At 55.1% G+C, this 27,553-nt stretch overlaps 2 protein-coding genes across 5 annotated transcripts in view; one reads left to right on the top strand and one right to left on the bottom strand.

Annotated features, from left to right (window-relative positions):
* Positions 1-1,626: 1,626 nt before the first annotated feature.
* On the top strand, positions 1,627-19,201 carry IDH2 (isocitrate dehydrogenase (NADP(+)) 2). Its single transcript, XM_040969234.1, has 11 exons — positions 1,627-1,853; positions 11,614-11,705; positions 12,428-12,593; positions 15,689-15,849; positions 16,053-16,196; positions 16,606-16,742; positions 16,841-16,992; positions 18,057-18,169; positions 18,319-18,416; positions 18,547-18,639; positions 18,855-19,201. The coding sequence occupies exons 1-11, from the start codon at positions 1,739-1,741 to the stop codon at positions 18,940-18,942; spliced, it is 1,359 nt and encodes a 452-aa protein (XP_040825168.1). The 5' UTR covers positions 1,627-1,738; the 3' UTR covers positions 18,943-19,201.
* Positions 19,202-22,518: 3,317 nt separating this feature from the next.
* The window catches only part of ZNF710 (zinc finger protein 710), a 53,794-nt gene continuing 48,759 nt past the window's right edge, over positions 22,519-27,553 (bottom strand). For 3 of the 4 annotated variants that reach the window (XM_040970091.1, XM_040970086.1, XM_040970090.1), the window contains exons 4-5: positions 27,244-27,418; positions 22,519-24,336 (exon numbers count right to left, since the gene is read on the bottom strand). In XM_040970091.1, the coding sequence (XP_040826025.1) occupies positions 24,167-24,336; positions 27,244-27,418 (345 nt within the window). In that variant the 3' untranslated portion in view covers positions 22,519-24,166. Of the gene's footprint in view, positions 24,337-26,949; positions 27,006-27,243; positions 27,419-27,553 lie in introns of all 4 variants that reach the window. The other variant, XM_040970087.1, reaches the window with a different exon arrangement.

Raw genomic sequence — 27,553 nt, 5'->3', positions numbered from 1 at the left:
TATGGGATCCCGGCGTGTTCAAGGTGAGGACTTTAGCAGCTAGGCCACACCACCAGGCTCCACATTCAGTTTTTAGTAGCCACCACGCAGGAGTGTAGTCCTGCTGGTGGGGGGTGGGGTAGTAAGCATCCACTTGGCCAGAGGAAGGACAGTGCAAAGACCCAGAAGCAGGGACTCCTGGGGTGGGGGATGCCTGAGCAGGGGCTTTAGGAGAGAGAAAACAGTAGAAGAGAGGGTTGTGAACGAGGTGAAGGCACTGGAAAGCTTTTAGTTGTTCAAATCTCCTTGCATCTGGCGAGTTGCTCCAGGTGTCTGAGTTGCAGAATAAAACCCCAGGGCTGTGTTCCCAAACGACACTGCTGGCATTTGCATTTGCAGGCAGGGGAGCTGGGCGGGTAAATCACTTTGGGTTGACCATAAATAGCTCTGTTGTCTCCTGTAACCCGCCCCTCCTCCTCCTTTTCCACTTCTAATAATGGCAACGCCATTCTTCCTCCAGCAGGCCCCAGGGGTGGGCACGTTAGGTTTCTGATGCCTCCCCTTGCCACGCCTCCCTCCGTCTCCCCGTTGCCCTCTCTCGAGTCCCGCCCTTCGGGAGGGTCCGTGTTGGGGAAGGGAGGGGAGAAAGAGAGAGAGTGAGTGAGAGTGTGAGAGAAACCTGGCCTGCCGGTTCCACAAACGCCAGAGGCTCCCACCGTCACTCCTAGGTTTCAATCTAGGGATTCAGCAAAAGGGCCGTTCGGGAGATCCGGCCACTAAGCTGCGGTGGGGTGTCAGGCGGGGGACAGATCCCAGGGCCAAAATATAAGCTCTGCAGGCTGGCACGCGAGAGCGAAGGAAGTCAAGAGTTCAAGGACGCTTTTGTGGCTCCAGGCCATCTGGCACTGGCTGCCACGGAAGCCACGGAGGGGAGAGAGCTGGAGTCCTGGGGCACAGTGCCTACAACCCTAGTTGTAGGATTTCATGATTGGGAAAGTCGGGGTGATGCCAGCTACTTTCAAACAAAACCCAACCCTTGGCTGGGTTCCCACTTTCCGGAAAATGGGTGAAGAGAAACTTTGCTTGTTTGCGGCACAACCAAGCGGCATGGTCCTTTGTATGCCAACATTTCAACACTGGATTCGGGTTTCGGGCACGCGTGGCTCTCAATCCTGAGTGTGCATTGGCCGGAGGAACGCGGGGAACACCCGAAGTGGCCGAGGGCACCGAGTGAGCCCGAAGTCCTGTAGTTCCGTAATCTCATTTTGTCTCATGGCAACCAGGTTATTCCCTTAATACCCCTCCAACAAGGAGAAAATAGTCTCCGGTTGTGCTACGTGAGAGGGATTTCCACGATCCACGCCGGCACCCAGAGCGAGCTTGACAGGAGTGGTAGAGTCCGCGCCGCCAGGCTCAGGGCTTCGTTCAGATTTGCGTTTGGATTTAGGCTGAGAGTGGGCGGTGGGCACTGGCTCGCCTGGGGAACCGGGAGTCGCCGGCAGCCAGCAGGCCCAGGGCCTGCGTCCCGGTTGCTCGGAGGATCTGGGGCCTCGGCGCGCAGAGGCAGGGGCAGGGTTCCAGCGAGCCCCGCCGCGGGGTCGGTGCGCCTGGCTCCTCCTCTCCTCACTGGGGCCCAATGGGGCGGCCGACGCTGGCGGCCCCGCCCTGGCTGTGCGCGGCGGCCGGCGGCTGCAGCGGGAGCCTCGGTGCACCCTCGGAGTTCGCTGGTCCCAGGCGTGCACTCTCCTGCTCGCTCGGGATGGCCGGCTACCTGCGGGTCGTGCGCTCGCTCTGCAGAGCCCCGGGCTCCGGGCCGGCCTGGGCGCCGGCAGCCCTGACTGCCCCCGTCTTGCCAGAGCAGCCGCGGCGCCACTGTGAGTGCCGCTCAGAGGGTCCGGGGCGGGCGCGCACCCGGAGTTGCGACGTGGCCACTTGGCGGGCGGGGGGCCGGGGAGGACGGCCCGCGGCTCTGGGGATGTCGGGGCTGGGGCGGAAGGCTGGGGACAGCGGCGCGGTCTCGCTGCCAGCGTCACCCCTCCGGGCGCTTCCGGGCCGACCCGCGGAGCAGGGACAGGGAGTTGAAGGACAGTGGCAACTGGTGGCCCGGGTGTTTGCTGGTCCAGGGTAGGCGCGGGCTCGGGGTTGCCCCGCTCTCCCGAGTAGCCGGGAAGTGGGGTCTCGGGAGTGTCCCGGGCCCGCTGGGCGTTCTGCTCCCCAAGGATGGGCAGCCGAAGGGTCTGGAGCGCCCCACCGGCTCCCCGGGAGAGAGGAGGGTCGCGGCGCGGGGCCCCTGCTCAGACAAAGGCGGGCGCTGGAGGCGGCCACTTCCCTTTCCTTTTCAGGCGCTCTCTGCGCCCTCCTCGACATCTGGCTCACGTCAGCTGTTTTTGGAGCCCTAGTTCGACAGCTGGGGAAGCGAGCTTTCGGTCGTCCCTTTTGTGTGGCCGCCTCCCCCTTTTCGCCTCGCTTGCTGCGCTCGAGGCTCCCCTCCCCCCACGCCCTTGCCCGGCTCTCTTGCCACGGAGATCTGGCAGTCCGCGTAAAGTGCCACTTTTTCCAGCCTTTTCCACCGCCTCTGGGAGAACTTTTAGATCCCTGGTGGGTGGGAAGGCGTGGTCCGGGACGCACCTTGGAAGATGGAGGCGAGTTTTCTGTACCCAAATGAGTTGCCCCGCGGGCATGTGGGCATCCTTGCCTGGGCTGCCTAGTGCCAACTACCAAAGGCGCGGAACAGTGTGGGGTGCTTAGGTTTCGCGAGTACCTGTTGCCATGGAAACTTCTATTTAGATCCGGGCAGGAGCCCCTTGGGCTGAGGACAAGGGGGTACTGCGAGGGCCCAGCCCGCCTTACACACAAGTGTGTAGTTTTTAACTACTTAGGGGAGCAGCTGACAGGAGCCGAGGCTGGGGAAGAGGAGGAAGGCTTGGGTTCCAGCCTGCCCCCAGTCTGCTGCCAAGGAGAAAGGGTTATTTTTTGCTGCTGGACTTCTGGGATCTGTCCTCTCAAAGCAGTCAGCCCTCAAGCTGGGGCGGGGAGGGTGGGAGGTTGGGGGTCCCTAGTGTCACAGGTCATTGCTGTTCCCCTTCCATTCAGAAAAATAAGGGAGAAGCTAGCACCAGTCTCTAGTGCTCCCTTGCCTCCCGTGTGGGTGGTTTAAGGAAAAAAAAAAATGCACAAGAACAAAAGAAGCCAAACCGCAGGAAACCACACTAACCTGAAAGCCAGGTCCCTCTGGGGCCTAAAATTGGATAAACTGGAGGGCAGCAGTCCCTGAGCAAGCCGATTTATGGCTGGGGAAAACGCAGTGTGTTTGAGTTGGACACAGGGCTATACAGTTGGAAGTCTTGCCAGCACATCACCTGGCAACACTGTTGAAACTCAGTACTTGGCATTCCCCTTGATGACAAGGACAAAACACTTTTTGGCTGAAATAGCTTTGTATCTGCCTGGTGATTCTCACACATGGCCCTGGCTTGCAGCCTTGTGGGCCTGCAGCAACAGCTGCTGGTGGATCTGCCGAACAAGAGCCAGGAGAAGGGCGGGCCTTGGTTATCGAGCCTGCGTTTTATCACTGCTAGCCCAGAAGTCCGTTTGTTGCTTTGCCTACCCCACGTATTTTCCTCTTAGCTTGCTTGGACTCATAGTGTCTGTGGAGGCCTGCTCTGGCCAGCAGATCCAGTAACGTGGACAGGGAGAGGGTCTGGGGATGAATCACCGACAGGAGACCAGTGATGGTAAAAGTCTTTTTGCCCCTTCACCTCTCCTTATACACTCTCCCCGACACGTCCTCATTTAGCAGGATATTGGGTACAGATGAGTCCATTTAGTCCAGGTGTTTTTAGCCACAAGCCCAGTTCCTGTTCCTGCCCAGCTCGATGAGCACTAATCAACTCCTCAGCCTACAACAGGTCCCCCTTTTTTGTTTTAAAGCAGGCTTGAATGCACCTGTCTTAGGTTGTGGACTCTCAGGTCATTAACGTTTTCAGGAATCTCCATAGCATGACAGAGCCCCTGTCTTAGGCTGGTCAGTGCCTGGTCCATCTTCCCCGTCACTGGCCGTCATTCAACACATTGCCTGCTGCAGCTGCACAAACCATACTTGGGGAGGCTGGTAACCCTGTTCCATGGCTAGGCGTATATTTAGCTCGGTAGCAATGAGCAGACAGCAGTTTCTGGGCAGAAATTGAGCTATTTGTAAAGGGAGGGCCAGACCCCCAACAGCTGGGGTCACACACAAGGCAGTCTGGTAGTTTGATTTAAGGAGAAACTGGCAGGAAATATTGGGACCTTGGTGCTCATAGGAAGAAGACAAAAAGGAGGGGTGCTTAACAATGACTCCATATACTTGTCCCGTTGACCTTCCGATTCAAGTGCCATAACTATGGCCAGTACCCGAGCTTTCACAAGACTCAGCAGCAGGAGCTTGCCGGACAAGCCACTCAGGAATCCACCGTGGGCCATTTTCATTTTCTGGGAAAACACGAACTGATCCTCGCCCCCATATGAGGACGGGATCTGGGCCTTGCCACTGACCAGTCAAGGGATCCTTCCACATCATGTAACCCTTCTGCTTCTGAGATGGATTCCATGGACAATCTGCAGTAGACCGTCCTTCAGCATCCAATGTTGGAAAGTTTAAGATAAAAAATGCAAGGTTCAAATGATCTTGGGGAGTGCTATACTCCCCCTTTTTGGTTTTAATAAGGTAATCCTTAAGAGTATGGTTGACACGTTCCATAATACCTTTGTCCTTGAGGAGTATAAGGAATGCCTGTAATTAGTTGTATATGGTGGGACGCAGCAAAATCACAAAACTTACTGCTGGTATAGCAGGGACCATTATCTGTTTTAATAACTTTGGGAGTTCCCAAGATGGAAAAATATGCATTGCAATGGGCCAGAACGTGCCTGACTTGTTCCCCTGTCTGAGGAGTAGCTAGAATAAATTCAGAGCAAGTATCGACAATGGCATGCACATACTTTAGTGTCCCAAACTCGGATGTGTGTCATGTCCATTTGCAAACAATATAATTCAATCAACCTGATTAACTGTCTCCACAAAACGGGAGATTAATCTGTTGGCATTCTTGAGACATTACAAGAATACCAAGAGAAGCCCTAGAATTTGAAACTTTTGAATTTTTGATGCCTTTTTAAAAGATGGCTAAACACATCTGGGCTATGGAAATTTTGGGAGGGTTCGATACAATTCTGAAAAACTTGAAATTCCAAATAATTAAATGGAGAAACAAGTTGTATTTGGGGCCATAGCTAATCTTGCCTCAGTTGAAGACAGAGGCGCTGAAGTTGCTCCTGTAAATCTTTCACAGCTGTGCCCAGATTTAATGGCGTTGATGGCACAGGCAGCACAGAGGGCTCTGTGCCTGACTACAAGAGATTTTTATTTATTCATTCATTCATTTTTATTGGAAAGGCAGATATACAGAGGGCAAGATCTACTGTCCGAGGGTTCACTCCCCAAGTGGTCACAATGGCTGGAGCTGAGCTAATCCAAAGCCAGGAGCTTCTTCTGCGTCTCCCACACAGGTGCAGGGTCCCAAGGCTTTGGGCTGTCCTCGACCGCTTTCCCAGGCCACAGGCAGGGAGCTGGAAGGGAAGTGGGGCCGCTGGGATTAGAACCAGCGTCCATTTGGGATCCTGGGGCGTTCAAGGTGAGGACTTGAACCACTACGCTATTGCACCAGGCCCCAAGAGATTTTTGCTCGGCACACACTCTATGGGCACATGCTCTACGGGTGGAGGCTCCTCGGAAGACTCACTTCCATCCTCTTCCCTTTCCTCCTCCTCAGAAGAGGACCGCAAATCTTCACGTAGTTTCTCCAGACTTAGTCTGGTCTGGGGTTCCTTTTTTACCCTGGTTTGCGGTTCCCTTCCCCTTTCTTTTTTTCAAGGAAGGGTTGCACCTCTGCTTGAGGGGATGACAAAGTATTTTTTACCAAGTGCCAGAGGAAGAAGGTGGTACAAGGAGAGCAAACCATGGGGATACATCACAGACAGTTTCAACGAACTTTGGTGCCTTGTGACTGGAGCCGATCTCAGATTTCCTTAATCATCTGCACTTTAGCGAGTTCTTTCCCCATGAGAAATTTTACTTATGCCCCTGCAAAATATTTAATGCTAAGCTTAACTGGACTTCTGGGGTCCCTCAGATTATCCCTCGTGCTCTGGATGGGGAGCAGGTGCCCCTCCAGAGTTCCAGGGGTTCCCTCAGATTGTCCCTCATGCCCTGGGGCAGGGAAAGGGTCTGGGGATGAAATCACTTACGCCCCTGCAAAATTTTCAATTCTAACCTTACCTTTGTAGGTCCAGGGGGTTCCTCAGATTGTCCCTTGTGCCGTGTCCCACGTTAGGCGCCATTTGCTCTGGCCAGCAGAGCCAGTAATGTGGACACGGAGAGGGTCTGTGGATGAAGCACCGACAGGGGACAGTGATGGTAGAAGTCTCACTTTATTCCTCCTTCACCTCTCCTTATATACTCTCCCCCCCCAATTTAGCAGGATATTGGGTACAGATGAGTCCAATTAGTCCAGGTGTTTTTAGCCACAAGCCCAGTTCCTGTTCCTGCCCAGCTCAATGAGCACTAATCAACTCCTCAGCCCACAACAGAAGCCCAAGTTCAGCGTTTTGCAAACTAACCCAGAAAGTTTTTATCTGCTCTCCGCTGTCTTGTTAAAGCCTGTTGGAAAGACCCTGCTTTTCTATTTTGGATGCCTGTGCTTAGGCTCGGTATTACAGGCATATCTTTCTGGAAAGCCTGAGGTTACCCCCAAGTCTCTGTGAGGTTGAGTCCCTTTGAGATGGCAGGACAAGTTACTGGGAGTTGGGGACCAGGGCTCTGCCCTGCGATTTGCACTCAGGAGACCACATTAAAGATGCTAACAGAGGGGCCTGGTGCGATGGCTCAGTGACTAAATCTTCACTTTCCACGTGCCAGAATCCCATATGGGCACCAGTTCTAATCCCAGCTGCTCCACTTCCCACCCAGCTCCCTGCTTGTCGCCTGGGAAAGCAGTCAAAGCCTTGGTACCCTGCACCTGTGTGGGAGACCTGGAAGAAGCTCCTGGCTCCTGATTTCAGACTGGCTCAGTTCTGCCTGTTGCTGCTGCTTGGGGAGTGAACCAGTGGATGGAAGATCTTTCTCTGTGTCTCTGCTTCTCTCATAGATCTGCCTTTTAAGTAAAAATAAATATTAAAAAAAGAGAGAGATGCTAGCAGAGGGGCAAGATGTTTTAGCAGTAGGTAAGCTGCTGTTGGGGCTGCCTGCACTCGAGTCAGAGTATCTGGTCGAGTTCCACCTTTCCGATTTCAGCTTCCTACTGATGCACTCTGGGAGGCAGTGGTGATGGCTCCCATTGCTAGGTCCTATCCCAGGCTCCTGGCTTCAGCTTGGCCTAGCTCTGCTGTGGGTATTTGAAGAGTGAGCCAGTCGACAGCCGTTTTCCTTCAAGGGGCAGGTGCCTGTTGGTGAGAACTTGATCCCACCTGGGATACAGAAAGCCTCAAGGAGGGGCAAGTAGCCAGGCTGATGTGCCGGCACTTTGCAAAGATGAGAGCAGAGCAAGGGGTGCGGGTGAGGTGGGGAGAAAGACCAGCAAAGGCCAGTGCAGAGGCAGACAGATGATCCCCAGGAGAACAGTGGGCTTGTGGCAGGGAGCCGTGGAGAAGGTGCCCATGGCGAAGGGCTGTGAGTATGGGGACAGGCCAGGCAGTCAGGACCTGGTGGGATGAACTGAGGAAATGGGAAGCAGGCCATTTAGGTATGGAGAAGGGGACCTGCATGTTTCGGGGGTCTTGGTGGAGAAGCAGAAGTACAGAGCTGAGGGTGGTTCAGGGTGCTCTGTGGTGGATGAGGGAAGAGGAGATGGTGGGGCTCCGAGGTCCCCACGCCTGGGGACTCAGTCACGTGTGAGACCCTGGTGATGCCCCAGGGAGTCAGAGGGCTTAGAGATGGGCAGCTGGCCAGGTAGGCCCTCCACGGTGAGTGGTACTCCCAGGACTGGGGGCAGGGTAGGCGAGCTTCCTGGGACAGCCCAGCACCTGTGGATGCCTGGTGGCTGTTGCTCCCAGGCCTCAGCTTGCTTGTCGTCACTGGTCTCCCCAGAGAGGCTGCCGGCTCCCCCATATATGTACTGAACAATGGGCATGTGCAAGGTGGGACTGAAGGGAGGGTTCAGGGAAATTCCCGTTAGTGAGGAGGCTTGGATGGAGTCTTAAGATAAAATCCCCTCCTTTTTCTCCCCCCCTTTGGCTGGTGGAAGCTTGTATTTTGGCAGAGAAAGAGAGCAAAATTGACCATCTTAGGTGTTTGTAGGCTGCTGCCCTTCCCCCATCCCTGTAACATTTTCAAATCCTGGAAATAGTAGCTCCTGTCTCCCTCCCCGTGTCTGCCGTGGCCCCCCTGACTCTCTGAGTTGGCCTCCTCTAGGGATCTGGAAGTGGCTGACCGTGTCATGTATGTGGCAGGTTCCCCTGGTTAAGGCTGAATCATGTCTGCTGGCATGCCTACCCCATACCCTGCCTATCCCTCCTCTGAGGGGCACATAGGGGCCAGGGAGGTTTCCCTCCTTCAGCTGTATCACTCAGGAGCTTGTCTTGCTTCATGTGCCTTTGTTTCTTCTGGGCTGATCCCAGGTATGATGCCACAGGTCCTATGGGCACCTCATGCCGTTTCTGGGGGTGTGAGGGGGTCCGTGGTGCTGTCCTGCACGGCAGCTGGCAGGGCTCCCGCTGCTGATTTCTTGTTGAATCCACAGCCACTGTGAATGCACGCCAGGAGGAGTCTCAATTTTGCTGTTGTTTTGCCTTCCCCTAATGGGGAGTGATGACTGGCTGCTTTTCGCTCTGCGAACGCTGTGCTTACCATCTTGGGAGAAATATCGACTTAAGTTTTCTGTACACTTAGAGAATTTCTGAATCGAGTTTTTGTTGAGATCTAATTTTTGAATGTCAATCATTGATGAATTAAAAAAAAAAAGTGACCACCTGGGCTCCACCTGTTGCCTGGGCTCCTTCCCTGGATGTGCCTTGCTGCTTTTTTGTTTGTTTGTTTGTTTGTTTTAATTTATTTATTTTTATTGGAAAGGCAGTTATACAAAGAAAAGGAGATGTAGAGAGAAAGATCTTCCATCTGCTAGTTCACTCCCCAAGTGGCTGCAATGGCCAATGCTGCACTGATCTGAAGCCAGGAGCCTGGAGCTTCTAGGTCTCCCACACAGGTGCAGGGTCCCAAGGCTTTGGGCCATCCTCGACTGTTTTCCCAGGCCACAGGCAGGGAGCTGGATGGGAAATGGAGCAACTGGGAATAGAACTGGTGCCCATTTGGGATCCCGGTGCGTTCAAGGCGAGGACTTTACCCACCAGGCTACTGCGCTAAGGCCTTGCCCTGCTGGTCAGATCACTTGTGGGAAGTGGTGGTGGAGGGGAGAGGAGAGGACGGCAGACTAGGAAGGGACCTCAGCATCTGAATCCCACCTTGGACCCCGGTGGCGCTTGCACTCTTTGTTTCCTCTCTGCTCTGGGTGGGCTTTCCCTGCTTTACTTCCCTGGCTGCGGATCACGAGCTAAATGTTTCAGAAGGAAGAGCTGATTAACTAGTGGTAGTTAAGGAAGTAAGTAGGCCCTGTGAACTTGACCTTGAACTCCCCAGGAGAGATGGGTGTGGTGTGCACAGTATTGCAGGTGGCTGGGCTTACCTCTAGCCCCACCACACACAGCCGGCTGAGGCTGGCACCTGTGGCACTGCTGCAGCAGGGTTCGGCAGCGCCTTCCCACAGGGCTGGCTCTTTCTTTGGAAAGTTTGACTTGTTTCCTCAGCTCTGCTGCAGCGCCTCGCGGCCTGACACCAGCTGGCTCAAGGTCACAGGCAGAAGCTGTACGGGCTTTGGGGAGGTTGTCCTACCATTGGTTCCCCAGGAGACGGGACTTGTCTCGTCTGTGTCTCTTTGCATCGTGACATCTGGCCCCTGAGGACTTCCTGGGGCCTGTATTTTGTCTTGCCTGATACCTGCCATGTTCCTGGGTCTCCTGTCTTTCTGTGTTCCTTATGACACCCCATGGATTAGAAAGAGGGACCAGTGCGGTGGCCTAGTGGCTAAAGTCCTTGCCTTGAACACGCGAGGACTTGATCCCATATTGGGCACTGGTCCCGCTTCTCATCCAGCTCCCTGCTTGTGGCCTGGGAAAGCAGTCAAAGACGGCCCAATGCTTTGGGACCCTGCACCCATGTGGGAGACCTGGAGGAAGTTCCTGGTTCCTGGCTTTGGATCAGTGCAGCATTGGCCATTGCAGTCACTTGGGAGGGAATCATTGGAGGGAAGATCTTCCTCTCTGTCTCTCCTCCTCTCTGTATATCTGACTTTCCAATAAAATAAATAAGTCTTAAAAAAAAAAAAGAAATAGAAATGTTGGCCTTGGTGAGGGGAGCATGTGGTGTTGTAGCACAGGATTCAGACCTGTTGCCGTGGGTCACGGCCATGGCTGCTACTGGATGAGGATGTGGCTGGGACCTGCCAAGTGTTGGAGGCTTTGCTCACACGTGGCCATGCTGTCCAGCTCCCACTTGTCATGTGACCTGGGAGAGTACCCAGGACCTGTCCGTGGCCCTCCTGCTCCTAGCCATGCTGCAGGCAGGGGGAGAGGTCCGCTGGTCTTGGCCTCCAGTGGATCCTGTTTTCTGCCCTCCCATCGCTGCTGCCGCCCAGGTGTGAGCTCTTGGGATGCAGCTGCCGTAGGCCAAGATCCAGCAGGCCCTGTCCTGCACAGCGGCACGTGAATAAACTAGACTGGCTATTTGCTCAAGTGTTCTCTCTCTGTGTGTGTGTGTGTGTGTGCCTTAAGCGCTCTTCGGCATTCCCGTCCCAGAATGCTGATTTTCTTTGTGTGTCTGACTTTCCCCACAGAGCCTCCCTAGCTCCTGTTGCCTGTCTGTGGCCTCCCCAGAGCCTGGTCAGCCACGGGCTGAGTCTGCCAATGCCAGTGGGGTGGGCCTGTCCGCCCTGAGCCAGCCTCCACCTGCAGGGGCTGTCTCCTGCAGGAGGCCTCAGTTGAATTGGCTCTGCTGATGTTTAAGCTCTGTAACTTGGGGTAGTGGGGGCTGGGCAGAGCTGAACCTCAGTTTTCCCATGTTTGAAATAGGGGTCACGGTCCCTTCCCTTGGGGTGGTTTTGGGGACAGTTGGGGAGCACGGCAGAGTCTTCCACTTGGGCACAACATCGTGGGGCCGCAGTTTGAGTTTAGCGTTTCCCTCCTGGCCTCAGCTCAGGTGGTGCCCAGTCTGCAGGCAACAAAGCTTGTGACCAGGTCACTTCAGGAGTTGATTCTGGGATGGGACAGGAGCTGAGTGTCAGGGCCCCATGGCCAAGGTGGCCCCAGCTGGCTGGCATTCTTTAGGTTTCAGGCGAGAGGCTTATATGGGCCCCTGACTAGCAGTGGAATGGACATCTTCCTGGCTGGACCCACCAGGCCACGCCTGCTGGGACTCTAGTGCTCCCCAGGCAGGCAGGATGCTGCTGTTGCTGCTGCAGAAGGGGGAGGGGAGGCTGAGCCGCTGGAGTGCAGGCTGGTGAGGGGTGGGTTTGGCTGGGAGGCTCATGAGCTGGGTGTGCTGGGTTCCAGATGCTGACAAGAGGATCAAGGTCTCAAAGCCGGTGGTGGAGATGGACGGCGATGAGATGACGCGGATCATCTGGCAGTTCATCAAGGAGAAGGTAGTGCCCGTCCGGCAGTGGCCACCTTGCAGAAGCATCCCTGTCACACTGGCGGGCAGAAGTGCATCTGTCTGCCCGTCCAGCCACCCTTGGTTCATGCCTGGATCTTTAGTGGTGAAGTCCTCAGGCTGAAACCTGCTTGCTTTCTTAGCCTGGCCTGAATCATGTTGTATTGTCTTTCTGTGAAGGGACCCTGGTGGGCATGCAGGGCAATGGCCCAACCTTAGAGACCTGGGCCAGTGTAAGGGGCAGAGGCCTGGCTTCAAAGGACCCTGGCAGGTGTGTGGGGCAGAGGTCTTTCCTCTGGGCTGTGTATGAGGCAGTGGCCATCCGTGGTGTGTAGCTTCCAGGGCTGACTGGCGTTTGCAGGGTCGCTATGGTGTGGGTGTACCCAAGGACACGTGTGGTCTATGTGCAGCCCCTGCATGGTGTGTACATCTGTGGGGGAGAAGTTGGCTCCGCCCCTTTGGACTGTAAAGGTCTCAGCCCCTCAGAGGACAAGCGGGAGCCACTGTATAGAGAAATCCAGGTAGCCTTGGACTTGGCAGGCCACATGAGCACAGAGGGACCAAGGGCCACACGGCCTGCTCTGCCCGCCTGCCTCCCTTTCTACCCTCTGAAGCCCAGCCTCCTGACCACTCTGGCTTTGCCCCTGGCTTCCCCTGTGCCCACCCTGACTGCCGTGTCTCCATGCTAACACTGCCCTCTGGCTCTGCCTGCAGCTTATCCTGCCCCACGTGGATGTCCAGCTCAAGTATTTTGACCTTGGGCTCCCACACCGCGACCAGACGGATGACCAGGTCACCATCGACTCAGCCTTGGCCACCCAGAAGTACAGCGTGGCTGTCAAGTGTGCCACCATTACGCCTGATGAGGCCCGTGTGGAAGGTGCGAGGTGTGGAGATGGGTGGGCTGTCCGGGTGGGAGCTGGATGTGGGGTCCTGGCAGTCTCTTTGGGACCAAGAAGTTGGGAGTACCCAGATGCAGGCACTCCTAAGGGTAGCAGCACCCGGTGCTGGGGGTTAGCAGGTGACTGCAAGAACTCTGCAGGTGCGACTGGCTGGAATGTGGTAAGGGATTGGCCTCAGGGTTCACATCTGGATGCCGCCAAGTACCCTGTGCCCTGGCTGCAGGCCCGGGCTGTGTGGCTGTTGCCTGAGGTCAGTGTCACAGGGAGGAGGACTCGGGGACAATACTGGTGTTGTCACAGTGATGGCGCCATGTCCCTTCTGTGCAGGCAGTGAGACCCTCCCTCCAGTCTCACACCATGGGCTGCTCCTGCCCAGGCTCAATTAGCCATCCTGGCGAAGTTCCTCCCCTGTGCCTATCCTGGATGCTGGTCCTTGCTTCTGGGGGCTGCTCTCAAGGGTGCCCAGAAATATCTTCAGGGTGTAGAGGAAGAGGCTGGGTTTGAATAGGTCAAGTAAGGGTAGATAAGGGGTGAGCGCTGTGGCACAGTGGGCAGAATCGCTGCTGGAGATACACATGTCCCACATCTAACAAAGTACTTGCTTGAGTCGTGGCTGTTCTGCCTCTGACCCAGCTCCTTGCTGCTGCATGCTGGGAGGCAGCAGAGGGGGCCCAGGTGCTTAGACCCCTCTACCCACACAGGGGGCTCAGCCTGGCCCAAGCCTTTGGGGAGTAAACTAGTGGTTGGAAGAGAGCATGTTCTCTATTTGTATCTTTGTTGCTCTGTCTATAGAGTAGATGGGAATGAAGGAAAGGTGCTGCAAGAGTTTGCAGGTTTTCCCTTCCTATACCTGCAGTGGAGCCAGCTGGCAGGATGCCCTGGGGATCCACCTGCAAGCTGCCCAGCCCCCCTTCGTATGCCTGCCATAGTTAACCTGCCCGTGGAAGCCCAGCGCCCTCCCCACTGTCCCTTCCCTAGATAACCTGCCCATGGAGGCCCAGTGCCTTCCTCACCTTCCCCTCCATGGGTAACCTGCCCGTGGATGCCTAGTGCTCTCCCCATGCTACAACTTGGCTAACCTGGCTGTGAGGCCCAGCCCACTTTCCATGCCCACCTTGGCTAACCCACCTGTGGATACCCAGCACCCATCCCTGGGCCCGCCCTGGCTAACAGAGCTGTGGTCCCAGCACCCTTTCCTTGCCCACCATGGTTAACCTGGCCAGGAAGAGCTGGAATTGTCTTAGCACTGGGCTCTTTTAGGATGTTTTCAGTTCTCTTGAACCTTGGGACCTGTGGATTCCCATTGTATGGGCAAGAAAGTAGCAGGTCCCCATGGCCAATGACGTGGGCAACGCAGGTGCTAGGTGAAGGAGGCCGTGCACAATGGGGGCTCAGAACTCCGCTTTACCCTGGGGCTGCACGATGTGGATGTGGATAGGATGTGGAATGACCTCAGGCCATCTGGCTGCTGTCTATGGCATGTACACTGAGTTAATTGAATACTCATGATGACTCACCCAGGAGGCTGGCTGTTTTATCCATAATTTTGTTTTATCTCTCAGGTCAAACCACCTCTATGAATCTTACAGAATTGGCAATGGGTTGAGCCACCAAGCTTGCCAGCATCGCATGTCAGAGTGCTGGTTTAAGTCCTGGCTGCTCTGCTTCTGATCCAGCTCCTTGCCTGTGCACCTGAGAGGGCAGTGGCTGCTGCATCAAGTGCTCCAGTTCCTGCCAAGCACCAGAGAGACCAGATGGAGCTCTTGGTTCCTGGCTTTGGCCTGACCCAGCCCTGGCTTTTGTAGCCATTTGGGCAACAGACCAGTGGATGGAAGTTCTTCCTATTTATAGCTCTCTGATAAATAGATTAATCTTATTTTTTTAAATGTTGGATTTTTTGGTGACACTTAAAAAATTTTTTTTCAATTATTTTTATTAGAAAGATTTATAGAGAGAAGGGGTGACTGAGAAAAAGATCTTCCATCTGCTGGTTCACTCCCCAAGTGGTTGTAATGGCTGGAGCTGAGCTGATCCAAAGCCAGAAGCCAGGAGCTTCTTCCGGGTCTCCTATGTGGGTGCGGGGTCCCAAGGCCTTCAGCCATTCTTGACTGCTTTCCCAGACCACAAGCAGGGAGCTGGATAGGAAGTGGAACAGCTGGTCACGGTGTGGTCATGGTGTGCCCATATGGGATCCTGGTGCATGCAGGGTGAAGACTTTAGCTACTAGGCTACCGCACTCAACCTTAAATAGATTAATCTTTAAACAAACAAACAAACAAACAAACAAAAAATGGGCCTGACACAATGGCTCAGTGGCTAAGATTCTCACCTTACAAATGCTGGGATCCCATATTGGTACTGATTCATGTCCTGATTGTTCCGTTTCCCACCCAGCTTCCTCTTTGGAGCCTAGGAAAGCTGTGGAGGATGGCCCAAAGCCTTGGGACCCTTCATCTGTGTGGGAGATTGGGAAGAGTTCCTGGTTTTGAATCAGCTCAGCGCCAGGCCTTGCAGCCACTTGGGGAGTGAACCAGACGACAGAAGATCTTTTTCTCTGTCTTTCCTTTCTATAAACCTACTGCAACTGCCAGAGAGAAGTCGATCCAAAGCCAGGGTCCGGGAGCTTCATCTGGTTCTCCTACACAGGTGCAGGGTCCCAAGGCCTTGGGCTGTTCTCTACTGCTTTCCCAGGGCACAAGCAGGGAGCTGGATGGGAAGTGGAGAAGCTGGGACACAAATTGGCGTCCATCTGAGATCCCAGGCATGCAAGGCAAGTCATTAGGCTATTGCACTAAGCCCGATAAATAAGTTTAAAAAAAGAGTTCAGCTGCAGATCTTCCGAAGACCCAGTTGAAAAGAACTGCTAATTCCCTAAAAACCAAACCAAACCAAACAAAAACCCACAAAAAAACAAAAACTGCTGGTGGCGTCCAGAATCCACTTCAGGTGCTGCTGCCTCCTTGGGATGGCTTTTGGGTACTGCTGTGTGGCTGTGTTTTTATTTTTTGCTAGAGCATTCTGGTTGGCAGGTGAGCACTGCTGCAGCAACCCCACTTCCTGTCATTCCTCACAGAGTTCAAACTGAAGAAGATGTGGAAGAGTCCCAATGGAACTATCCGGAACATCCTTGGGGGTACAGTCTTTCGTGAGCCCATCATCTGCAAAAACATCCCCCGCCTTGTCCCGGGCTGGACCAAGCCCATCACCATTGGCAGACATGCCCACGGCGATCAGGTAGGGCAGGCTGGCAGGAGGATCCCATTGCCCATGCCCTCTGCTTAACCCTGCATACCCACAGCCACCCTCTGCCACTCCCTTACCCACCCCCATAGTCCCCCCTGTTTACTCTCCCTACACCACCACCCACCCCCTTACAGCGCTATGCCTGCTCATACCTGCCACAGCCTCCCCACCTGTGCCTGCTTTCTTCTCTGCAGTACAAGGCCACAGACTTTGTGGTGGACCGGGCGGGCACATTCAAGATGGTCTTCACCCCAAAGGATGGCAGCGGTGCCAAGGAGTGGGAAGTGTATAACTTTCCTGCTGGTGGCGTGGGCATGGGCATGTACAACACTGATGAGGTGAGTCTCCTCGGGGTGCTGGGATCTCAGGCCAGGGGTGGCCAGGGGTGGCCAGGGGTGGCCAGGGGCAGCTGTAGGCTTCTATAGTCTCCACCTCCCCTGTGGTCACACAACTATATCTGTGAGCCAATCGCGGAGGCTGGGGCTGAGGGAAAGGGCTCTGATTGGCTATATACACATCCAAGGTTAGCACCCTCCTGCCTGGCAGTCTGAACTGGGGATGGGCCAGTTGGCTGTGCAAAGCCCTGTTGGGAGCCCTGAAGTGGTAGGTGCTTGCATCACATCACCAGGCTTTTATGTTTTAAGGAGGCCAGGGTGCAGTTCCTGGCTTTTGGACCCTGGCCTGGGAGATGCGGCAGGGCTGGCAGAGGCCAGGCTGGGACCAATCAGGGCCCTCTGTCCTCTGTAGTCCATCTCGGGCTTCGCGCACAGCTGCTTCCAGTACGCCATCCAGAAAAAGTGGCCGCTGTACATGAGTACCAAGAACACCATCCTGAAGGCCTACGATGGCCGCTTCAAGGACATCTTCCAGGAGATCTTTGACAAGTACCAGCCTCTTGGGGTGCAGGGTGGGTGGGGGAAGGCACACCCAAACCTGCCAGCCCCCGGCCCCAACCCACCACAACACCTCCTTTGGTTCCCAGACATTATAAGACCGACTTTGACAAGCACAAGATCTGGTACGAGCACCGGCTCATTGATGACATGGTGGCTCAGGTGCTCAAGTCCTCCGGTGGCTTTGTGTGGGCCTGCAAGAACTACGATGGTGATGTGCAGTCAGACATCCTGGCCCAGGGTGCGCTGCCAGGACCCTGGGGGAGAGGCTGTGCGGGTTGGGAGGGCTGCAGCAGGACTCATTCTGGGCCCTCTGTGGACAGCAGGGCTGGGTGCTCCCTGGCATGTAAGGGAAGGGAGGGGATCCACCAGCCAGGGCTGGGCAGGCATGTTGCTGCCCCCAGGCTGCCCGCCCTATCTGAGATTTAAGTCCCCAAGAGATGGACGGCAAACCCTGAGCTGGCTGTGATGAATGGCTTGGTCAGAAAAACAGGGTCAGGCAGGACTGGATAACCTTGGCATCACAGGGAAGACTTTTTGTGTAAGGTTTATCGGGAAGAGAACCACCCCTCCAGCCCTTGTGCCTTGAAAGGCGAATCGGATTAAGACAGATTGGATTACAATGGAAACACAGGCATGTGTTCAGCTAAACAGTATGAGATACTGGCACCACTCCACCCCCATCTTGTGCCTCATCCGAGTGTCTGGAGTCTGTTCCCATCCTTGCCCAAAGTTGAGTTCCCGACTCCTAACTTTGCTTCAAGCCCCAGGCCCTTAGGGACATTTGGGGTGAACCAGCAGATGGGAGCTCTCTGTCTCAAATAGAGAACATTTAAAAATAATAATAAAGACAAATTAGCAAAAGTGCAGCGTCCCTGCAGGGAGCATGGCTGAGGAGCACAATGGGTGAGAGGGATGATGGGGTGTGGAAGGGCAGGAGGCAGGGCCTTAAGGGAATGAAGGGGGCACCTCCTTGTGAGCCCTGGGTCCTCAACTGTGGGACAAGTGGCTTAAGCTGCCTGGATGGGATCTGGGAGAATTGGTTTATTAAGGAGAGAATAAATCACACTGCTTCCAGGCAGCCGCTAACAGCAGCAGGTAGAGTGCTGGAGACATGGTGGGTAGTAGCGTTTTCTATTTGCATGAACTCCAGTCACTGGCCAGGCTGGTTGGGGAGATGGCACAGGGGGCATGGTGCCTGGAGACGGGATACCGGGTAGTCTGGTATGTTCAGGTGCTGGCCTCTGGAGACCCATGACCAGGTGGGTGCGGCTTGGGCTGAGGTGAGGGTCTTCTGCTCTCTAGGCTTTGGGTCGCTCGGCCTGATGACGTCTGTGCTAGTTTGTCCAGATGGGAAGACCATCGAGGCTGAGGCTGCCCACGGCACAGTCACCCGCCACTACCGGGAGCACCAGAAGGTACACTGTGTGTCTCTGCCCAAGGCCCTCAGCTGGCTGGTTGTGCCAGCAGGGATGAGCCTGTTGCCCATGCAGGGGTGGAGGCAGCCCCTCACATTCCCACAGGGCCAGACCCTCAAGTTCCTTGTTTCCTGGGACCCTACCCACAGGGCCGGCCAACCAGTACCAACCCCATTGCCAGCATCTTTGCCTGGACGCGGGGTCTGGAGCACCGGGGCAAACTGGACAGCAACCAGGACCTCATCAGGTGTGTGCGGAGGGTGGGACCTGGATGGCCAGGGTTCTGATGGGTGTGATCCCGCCCCAGGGTTGGGGAGGGAGTTGGGGGTAGGATCTCACTGCATCCATCCATCCATCCATCCATCCATCCCCTGCAGATTTGCCCAGACCCTGGAGAAGGTGTGCGTAGAGACGGTGGAGAGTGGCGCCATGACCAAGGACCTGGCGGGTTGCATCCATGGCCTCAGCAAGTATGTGGCTCGGGGAACAAGGGCAGGGCTGGGGGACTGCGAATAGAGGTGCTCTCCTGTGTCCCACACCCATGAGTCAGAAGGCTGGGCTGGGTGGCTCTGGCCCAGTGAGAGGACCCCACCCCAGCTGCACCTGTGTCCTTTGCTCTGCCTTGCCGGGTCCTCTGTGGTCGGGTAGCTGGGTCGTGTCCTGACCTGTGTGCCTTCTCTTGCAGCGTGAAGCTTAATGAGCACTTCTTGAATACCACAGACTTCCTGGACACCATTAAGAGCAACCTGGACAGAGCCCTGGGCAAGCAGTAGGGGTGGGCTGGCCAGCCAGCTACGCTCGGTGCCTGGGGTGCCCTGGGGTCAGAGAGGGTGACGGGTCAGAGGCCCACTCCAGGGCCCCCTCTGTAAACCTGTCAGGGGGACGTGTCTATCTAGGGGAGTGTCTCCCTTCCTGGGCCAGGAACAGCAGCAGCGTGTTACCTCGGCCAGCTAGTGTGTTTGGCACACTGTAATTTATACCACCTTGGGGACGCCCGGTGCCATATTTAGCTACTAAAACATTGTTCACAAAGCCGTCTGCTGTGTTTGTCCCTGCTGGGAAGGGGTGGCTGCTGTGGGCACAGACGGGGTGGCACCCTGGCATGATGGCACCATTCCCTCTGGTCTGCTTGTTTACTGGACTGTTGTTTTGTTTTTGTTGATTTTACCCTAAACGTCCAGGCCTTTCTTGGCATGCCCTGTGCTCCTGCCTCCTTCCCCATGGCTGCCTCGGTGGGTCCTATGGGACATGTATGTGAGAGTGTGAGAATGGGGTCTCCTTGTACCTTCAGCAGGTGGTTCCCAGATGGGGGCCCACTGCACTACATGCAGGCAATTATCAGAAAAGGTCATGGAGAGTCGAACTACAGACAGCGGCACCACACTCTGGGATTATGTTTCTAGTTGTTGATTTCCAGTGTCCTGGAGGAAGAGCTGCATAATCTTTCAAAAACTTTATTTTTTTTGGAAGGCAGAGTTAGAGAGGCAAAGAGATCTTCCATCTTCTGGCTCACTTCCCAGTAAACTTTACACATTTTTCTTTTCTTTTTTACTTATTTGAAAGACAAAGAATGGTGACATGGAGGATCTGAGGTTCATTCCTCAAATGTGCAGCAGCCAGGGCTGGGCCAGAGCAAAGCCAGGAGCCCAGGACTCAATCTAGGTTTCCCTGGTGGGCAGCAGGGTAAGCCAGCACCACCACCTCTCCAGGGGCATATAACAGGAGGCTGGGTCAGAAGCAGAGCTGGATTCCAACCCAGGCCCTGGGACATGACACATCGGCATCCCCGGTGATACCAAACACCTGCCCTGGCTGTCTTTACTTGGTAGGTATTAGCCCTCTGTATCTGCAGGTTTTACCCCTTCGGATTCAGCCAACTCAAGAGTAAGAATGTCAGAAAGCTTAGCTGTGGATGGAGCAGGCCTTTAGCACAGCAGTTGAGACGCCACCTGGGACATTTCCATCCCACATGCAAGTGGCTGTTTGGGTATGGGCTCCACTTCCCCTTCCAGTTACCTGCTGGTGCATACTGTGCAAGGCAGCAGGTGGTGGCTCACGGACTCAGGCCCCAGCCACCCATGTGCAAGAGCCCAGCGAAGTTCCTGGCTCCTGCCTTTGGCCTGGCCTAATCCAGGCTGTTTTGGACATTTGAGGAATGAACCAAAATGTGCTCCCCCTGCCATCTCTCTTTCAAATAAAACAACTCCGCATATATCTGTGCTTGGCATGTATAGGACTCTCCCTTAAATGGTAGCTGTTTATGTAATACTTATTGGAGTTTACAGATGATTTGATGCACATGAGAAACTGGGTGTAGGTGATGCAGGGATCCTCCAAAAAGCCTGTGGGAAGTGGAATTAAAAGGTAAGTTTATCCCAGTGTAAAAAGAATTTTTTTAAATCCATGCAGCAGGCTCATGAAAAAAACTGCATGGAGTTCAAGTATTTTTTTTCCCTTTAAATTTATTTATTTATTTATTGGAAAGGCAGATATACAGAGAGGAGGAGAGACAGAGAGGAAGGTCTTCCATCTGGTGATTCACTCCCCAAGTGGGCGCAACAGCTGGTGCTGTGTTGATATGAAGCCAGGAACCAGGAGCTCTTCCGGGTCTTCCACACGGCTGCAGGGTCCTAAAGCTTTGGGCCGTCCTCTACTGTTTTCCCAGGCCACAAGCAGGGAGCTGGATGGGAAACAGGGCTGCTGGGATTAGAACTGGCACCCATATGGGATCCCGGCACGTGTAAGGTGAGGACTTTAACTACTATGCTATCATGCTGGGCCCAAGTTCAAGTATTTTTTTAACACCAAAATAAGCTTATCTTGTGGTTTCATTTATCTATGAAAATTTTAAAAAATTGTTTTTTTTGAAAGGCAGGATTAGGGGCCTGGCCCAATAGTGTAGCGGTTAAAGTCCTCGCCATGAATGCGCCGGGATCCCATATAGGCGCTGGTTCTATTTCCAGAAGTCCCACTTCCCATCCAGCTCCCTGCTTGTGGCCTGGGAAAGCAGTCGAGGACGGCCCAAAACTTTGGGACTCTGCATCTGTGTGGGAGACCCAGAAGTTCCTGGCTCCTGGCTTCAGATTGGTGCAGCTCCAGCTGTTGCAGCCACTTTGGGAGTAAACCATCAGATGGAAGATCTTCCTCCTGTTTGTCTCTCCTCCTCTCTGTGTATTCACCTTTCCAATTAAAAAAAAAAAATTGTAAAAAAAAAAAAAAAGAAAGGCAGTTAGAGGCATGGGGAGTGCTTCCATCTGCTAGTTCACCGCCCAGATGGCCACAGCAGCTAGGGTTGAGCCAGGCCAAAGCTCGGAGCCTGGAACTTCATCTGGGTCTCCCATAGTCACACAACCATCTACTGCTGCCTTTCCAGTGACATTAGCAGGGACCTGGATGGGAAGTGGAACAACTGGGAATCGAAACTGGGGCCCATTTGGGATGCCGGTGTTGCAGGCAGTGGTTTAACCTTCTATACCAAAACACCACCCCCTGTCTGTGAACTTTTAAAAAGTCCCCTTGCAAATTACTTCACTATTTTAGGTGCAAGACTTGAGCCGCCACAGATGGTGGTTTCTGAGGTGATGACTACCGACATCATAAATAGAAGGGGGCTGCAAACAGTTCATGGAAAAACATGTACTAGGAAAACATGCTCAGATTTCCAAATGTTTTTGCAGAAGAAAAAACTTCCTTTTGAATTCTGTTTTCCCCATGACCTATTTAAAGTCCTCCCATTTCCATGGGACTCTTAATTGGTTGGCTCCTGGAACCCAGCAGCTAGAAAGCTACTGCTGCCCCATCCCCGCCCCCACCCCAGTCAGCCCCTGTTCTGGAGGGCTCCTGGCTGGGTCAGGCCAGCTTCTGCCAGGATGCCCAGGGCTGCAGCTGTCTTCTTTTCCAAGCTTTGACTTTATTTAAAAGGCAGAGAGTGAAGCAGCACTCCCATTTGCTGGTTTACTTCCCAAATTGCTGGGCCATGTGGGTGGCAGGGGTCTGGATGCCTGGGGTAAGCCAGGTGAAGGGTGCAGTGTTGGTGCTGCCCCCACCCCCAACATGGTGCCTGTTGCTTAGGCCTGGTTTCCAGGCTGTGGCCTTGCAGGGGGGTGGGTGGGTGTGTGTGTGTGTGTGTGTGTGTGTAGGGGTGGGGGAGAGAAAGAGCATGTGGTAGTGATTCTGCCTTCTTGATCTCCCATCCCTCCCTCTTGGTCTCCCGGGCTTGGGGCTGCTGGCTGTGGGTGCCTGGCCCCGCAGGTGCCCATTCTGGGGTAGAGGATAGTCCCACCCCTCCCAGCCCTGGGGCCTGGTTGGTCCCCAAGGGCCGTGGAATGAACCATATGCAGTCACCTTGCTAAAGAATATCCATTTATTTATAATTATTGCTAAGTAAACTCTGTGAAACAGGAACATAGAAACACAGTAGGGCTCTGCACACATTGAGTGTCTAAACAGGCCGTTTGTACACACGGCAAAATAAGTTAGAGTGGGCTCTGCCAGGGGCTGCCAGGTCACCCAAGTTTTCTGAGGGGGTTAAATGGGGGAGGGGGAGGGCAGGAGCCTTGCCGAGGCTGCCCCATTGGATGGGCGGTGGGGGTAGGGGGGGTTCCCGCATGAGCCCCTCTTAGCTTGGCCCCGAGCAGGAGACGTTCAAGTATGGTGCCTTCCTCACAGAGGGTGGAGACCCCAGCCCTTCTCCTGTCCAAGACCAAGGCCACTGCGCTGGCAGGCGCCAGGAGGGGGGAGGAAGAGGAGGAGGAGGGACGGGGGGGTCTTTTTGGTACCGGGGGAAGGACGTCGTGGGAAGAGGTAGTTTGCAGGGTCGGTGCCTGCTGCTCAGCAGGAGAATGCTTGCTGCCACCTGAGGCTCAGGCTGGCGGGCACCTGGGAGGCCACCGTGGCTGCTCCTCACTCCTGATCCCGTCACCCTGAGGCCTAGCTTGGTCCTTCGCTGAGGGAGGCAGCCGTGGAGCAGCCGCTCTGTGAAGTGGTCCCTACCCCCAATCCCTATGCCGGCTGTCTGCCCCACCTGGTTTCTGGTGCCTTGGGGGTCGGCCCTGGAGGTCCTGAATATGCTGTTTGCCTGCCCCAGGCCCATGGCTCCAGTCTGAGCCAGCAAGGGCAGGGAGGCAGGGCAGAGCTGAGGCCGTTGGTATGGGGCTAGCTTGGGGTCTCGGTGGAGCCCAGGCTGGCTGTATGGTGGAGAGGCAGGGGCACGCACGGCACACAAGAAAGCTCATGTCTGGGAGAAGGAGCGCATCTCCATCCAACCAGGTAACGGGCCACATGGAGTTGTAAAGAAAAAAAAATAATAATAATAAATTACCTTTGAAACACCCCCGATTGCTTGCAAAGATTTGTTTCCCGCGCGGTCTTCATCTTCCTTTGCACTCTGTTGCTCTCGGCTGGGAGCTGCCTCCCTGCCTTCAGATGTGTCCTTGTCCATCAGAATGACTCTGCCCCTCCCCAACAGGTGGTCCTTGGCACCCCCCCTCCGCCTGCCCTGTAACCCCCTCACCCCTCCATCTGTGTGTTTTCCTAGGTCATTGCTGTGGGTGGGGCAGCGAGGGACCGTGATGTGGGCCAGATCAGAGGACAGGCCTGGGTGATGCTTGCTGGAGTTATGGAAGGCCCCTTCCATACAGGTGGGGACAGGGGCAGAGCTGGCCCTGGCCGCAGCACAAGGGAGCCCCAGGAGGTAGAAGGCAGAGGGCCCTGCCTTGGGGTGGGGGTTGGTCAGCTGTCCCTGGAGAGCTCTTTGTGCCCCCTCTTTCTCCAGGCCTCCTGTGCTACCCTTTCTCTGCCAGCCAGCACGCCTGGGACCTGTGCCTGCCTGGGGCCAGGCTGGTAGTACAGTTTGCATTTGGTCTAGTGGTCCCTAATGGTGCAAACACCTGGGGTGGGGGTAAGCTGGGGCCAGTGGGGCAGTAGCTTCTCAGCTGTGGGGGGTCGGGCTGGCCGCAGCCTAGGGGTCTCATCAACCCCCAGCCCCGCTCCTGCTCGCTATAGCACATTGTAGTAGGCCATTTCTTTCATGGCCTGCTCCGTGAGGACGCTGGCCTCGGCGCTGCCATCCACACCCGCATAGGTATATGTGCTGTCCTCGAAGTCCTCCAGCTCCTGCTGGCCATCCAGCTCTGAGGGTTCAGGGCCCGCCAACTCCATCATGGGGTCTGTAAGAGAGGGGTGCAGTGAGGCCTCATGAGGAGGGCCAGTTATCTCCACACGGGATAGTGGCAGCGGTGGTACCCTCGGGGTGGCTCCCCAAGGACTGACACCCCTACCTAGGTAAACAGCACCCAAGGTGGAAGTGTGCCACCGAAGCTGGGGAGCCTAGCAGGCTGGCTGGCAAGGACCAGGGCTCACCCACAAAGGGGTGTCCTGCCATGGACCCTGAGGAGGAGGGAGCCCTGATAAATGCAAGGCGGCACTCAGTGTGAGTGTACCCCAGTCTTGCTTCCTTCTTCCCTGTCAGGACATCCTGGGCATTGGCCATGTTCCTTACCCTGCTGGCCTTGCCCACTGGGTGCCAGTAGTGTCCAACCAGTGTTGACAACCCAAACTGGTTAAGCCACACTTGTAATGCCGGCATCTCATGCTGGAGCACCGGTTCAAGTGCTCCCGGGTGCTCCCTGCTAAGGCACCTGGGAAAGCACTGGATGGCCCAAGGGCTTGGGCCCTTACACCCACATGGAGAGGCCTGATGGAGTTGCTGCAGGCTCCTGGGTTTGGCTTGGCCCAGCTCTAACTGCTGTGAGCATTTGGGGAGTCAGTAGTGGAAGATCTCTTTGTCTTCCCCTTTCTCTGTTGCTCTGCCTTTCAAATAAATAAGTCAATTGTTAGAAATAAAAATAAAACTTAGCTATTATTTAAAAACAAACAAAAAAAAACCAGATGCCTGTAGTCCTGCTGGAATGTTAGCCAGTGGCAAACTCACTTCCCTGCTGGGATCACTGGCTGAGGGTAATCCCATCTCTTGCCCACAACAGGCAGGTAACCACGGAGGTATGAGGGAAGGCCTGCTAGCAAGTTCTTGGGATATTCCTCTTGGATTCAAACAGTTATGGAGCACAGGCTTCTGTCCTCTAAGATGTGAACAAGGAGGCACATGGTCTCCACGGTGCCTGGCAGCCATCTTGTGGCCATGAGGAAAATCACAGCCAGTGCCATGCATGAGCAGCAGAGCCAAATGAGCCCACTCCTAAAGGACATGTGGACTTCAGGCTAATTTATAACCTGCTTCTGTTTTACTTCAGCCTCACTGGAGGCGTCACAGCCCACACATCATAAAGCAGGGCTTCCCATTCCAGTCCTCAGGCCACAGCCTTGCCTCGCACATCCAGATCTCTGCATGTCCCCATGGTGCTGAGTCTGCCGTCCTGTCCAGCCGGCCCCAGGGGTGGTCTGTACTGCCTTTTAGAAGGACCAGTATCCAGCTCTCCACACCACAGCCCCGTGGTTTTCTAGGTGGTTCCACTTGGAACATGTAAGTGAGCCTGGGTCTCCGAAAGGTAACCAGATAGGAGCCCTGGCCATTGGAACTGGGCACAGCTGTTGGCTGTCACCTGGCAGGAGAAGCTCCGAGCATTCTGGTTCCAGCTTCCTGGAAATAGCAGAGCCACTTCCTGGGGTAGGTCTCCAGTGGGGTGGCTCTCAAACATGATACATGGAACCGTGCAAAGCTCTTAGGTGGAGTCAGATGGGCCTGCCCACTTCCGGGTCAATTCCATTCACATCTCTAGGGTCCAGCATCAGCATTACAGTATTAAAATAAGCCTTTAGGTGATTCCTGCTAAGCAGAATGCCTGAAAAAAGCTTGGGGGGAAAGGATCTCTGGGTGAGGCCAATTCTGATTTCCCCCACCGAGGCCTGCTGAATCCCAAGCTCCCGGGGAGGGCTCTTCAGTTGGTTTAGCAAGCGACCCACTATACTCCTTACCCTACCCCAGCTGGAAGCCCTACTTCAGTTGGCGTGAGACACCTCAGGGCAGCAGATTCTGGTCGGCAGGGTCCAGCTGGGGTTGGGAGCCTGTACTTTGGCCAATGTGTGGGAGCTGCCCTTGTCCTTGGGTGGCTGGTGTCAGGCCACACAATACCCCTACTCACTTTCCCTGGAAAGCAGCCGGCACCCCAGGCAACATCCCAGGCAGGAGCCGAGACAGACAACTGAACCTCAGAACAGAGACACCTGCTTTTACCCCAGGCCAGTTGCTGGTTAGGGGCCCTCAGCCCAAGGCTGGCTCCCCAGCACCTTCCCCGCTCCCCGCCCCAGCCCAGCCATGACCATCCTGTCACACTTGGCTGCTTTCCAGGGGATCAACCCACACAGCGGTCATCTCTGCTGGTGCCCGAGACATAGTCCTGGTTAGTTAGTCTCAGGAGGGCCAGGAGAAGTTCCAAGTTGGCTCCTCCTTCCCCGTGCAAGGACCCTCTGCCTGTGTGGAGACTGGCTAGCCCCAATGCTCTGTGGGAGCCCAGAACTGTTGTCCATGAGGTGTTGGTTAAGGGAACAGCTATTGCTGAGACTTAGGGATGATTTATAGCCAACAGCTTCAGGTTGGAGTGGGATGTTGTTGGCAAATTTCTCTCAGGTCTTAATGGTGGGACCAGCTGGCCCTCTGCTGAGGGTGTGGGTTAGTCTCCTTGGCAGACACTTTTCTGGCCACGGGGAAGCTCAGAGCTCCCTTCTGCATAGCCACAGGCCCTGGAGTTGTGAGCTTTCCTGTATCTTATCAGCTTCCATCCCCACCTCGCCCCCCCTTGCGTGTGTCTTTCCCATGATCTCACCGTGCTGTGATCATGTGTGCGCGGTCCCTGCCTGCTCTGCCGTCCAGTGGCTGCATCTGTGTGAATCAGGCATGGTCATACAGCCACCCTGTGAGGATCTGGGGAGATCATAAAGGCCTGGCCACTGCACCCAGCACACGTCCGCCATTACCTTTGTTGATGTAAACCCCCTCCACCACGACAGCTATCCAGAACTGAGCCCACCCAGGGGTTGGGGGGCGGGGTGGAGTAGTGCTTGACACCCATCACTGGCATGGCTCCCTTCCTTCTGTCTACTGTGCACGACCCACACACCTTGGCTGTCCAGGCCGATGTCCATGACGCCATGCTTGACCTTCATGTGCCGGCTCAGATTGCCCTTGAGGTTGAACTTGCTGGAGCAGTAGGGGCACTTGAAGGGCTTGCTGCCCGCATGCAGGTGCATGTGGCCCAACAGGTTGTACATGCGATTGAAGGACTTCCCGCACACCTAGGACACATTGAGGCAGCGCACATCAGCTGGGGGGAGCATGCTCCCACCTCCCTGGCTGGGCCAGATCCCCACTCCCCATTCTTTCCTATGTGGCCCCAGAGGCAGAGAAACAGCCATTGCTCCTGGCTACTT

The sequence above is a fragment of the Ochotona curzoniae genome, unplaced genomic scaffold, assembly GCF_017591425.1.
Source record: "Ochotona curzoniae isolate NIBS_2020 unplaced genomic scaffold, NIBS_Ocur_1.0 scaffold_4701, whole genome shotgun sequence".
NCBI classification, from domain to species: domain Eukaryota; kingdom Metazoa; phylum Chordata; class Mammalia; order Lagomorpha; family Ochotonidae; genus Ochotona; species Ochotona curzoniae.
This window is presented reverse-complemented; position numbering and strand designations above follow the sequence as displayed.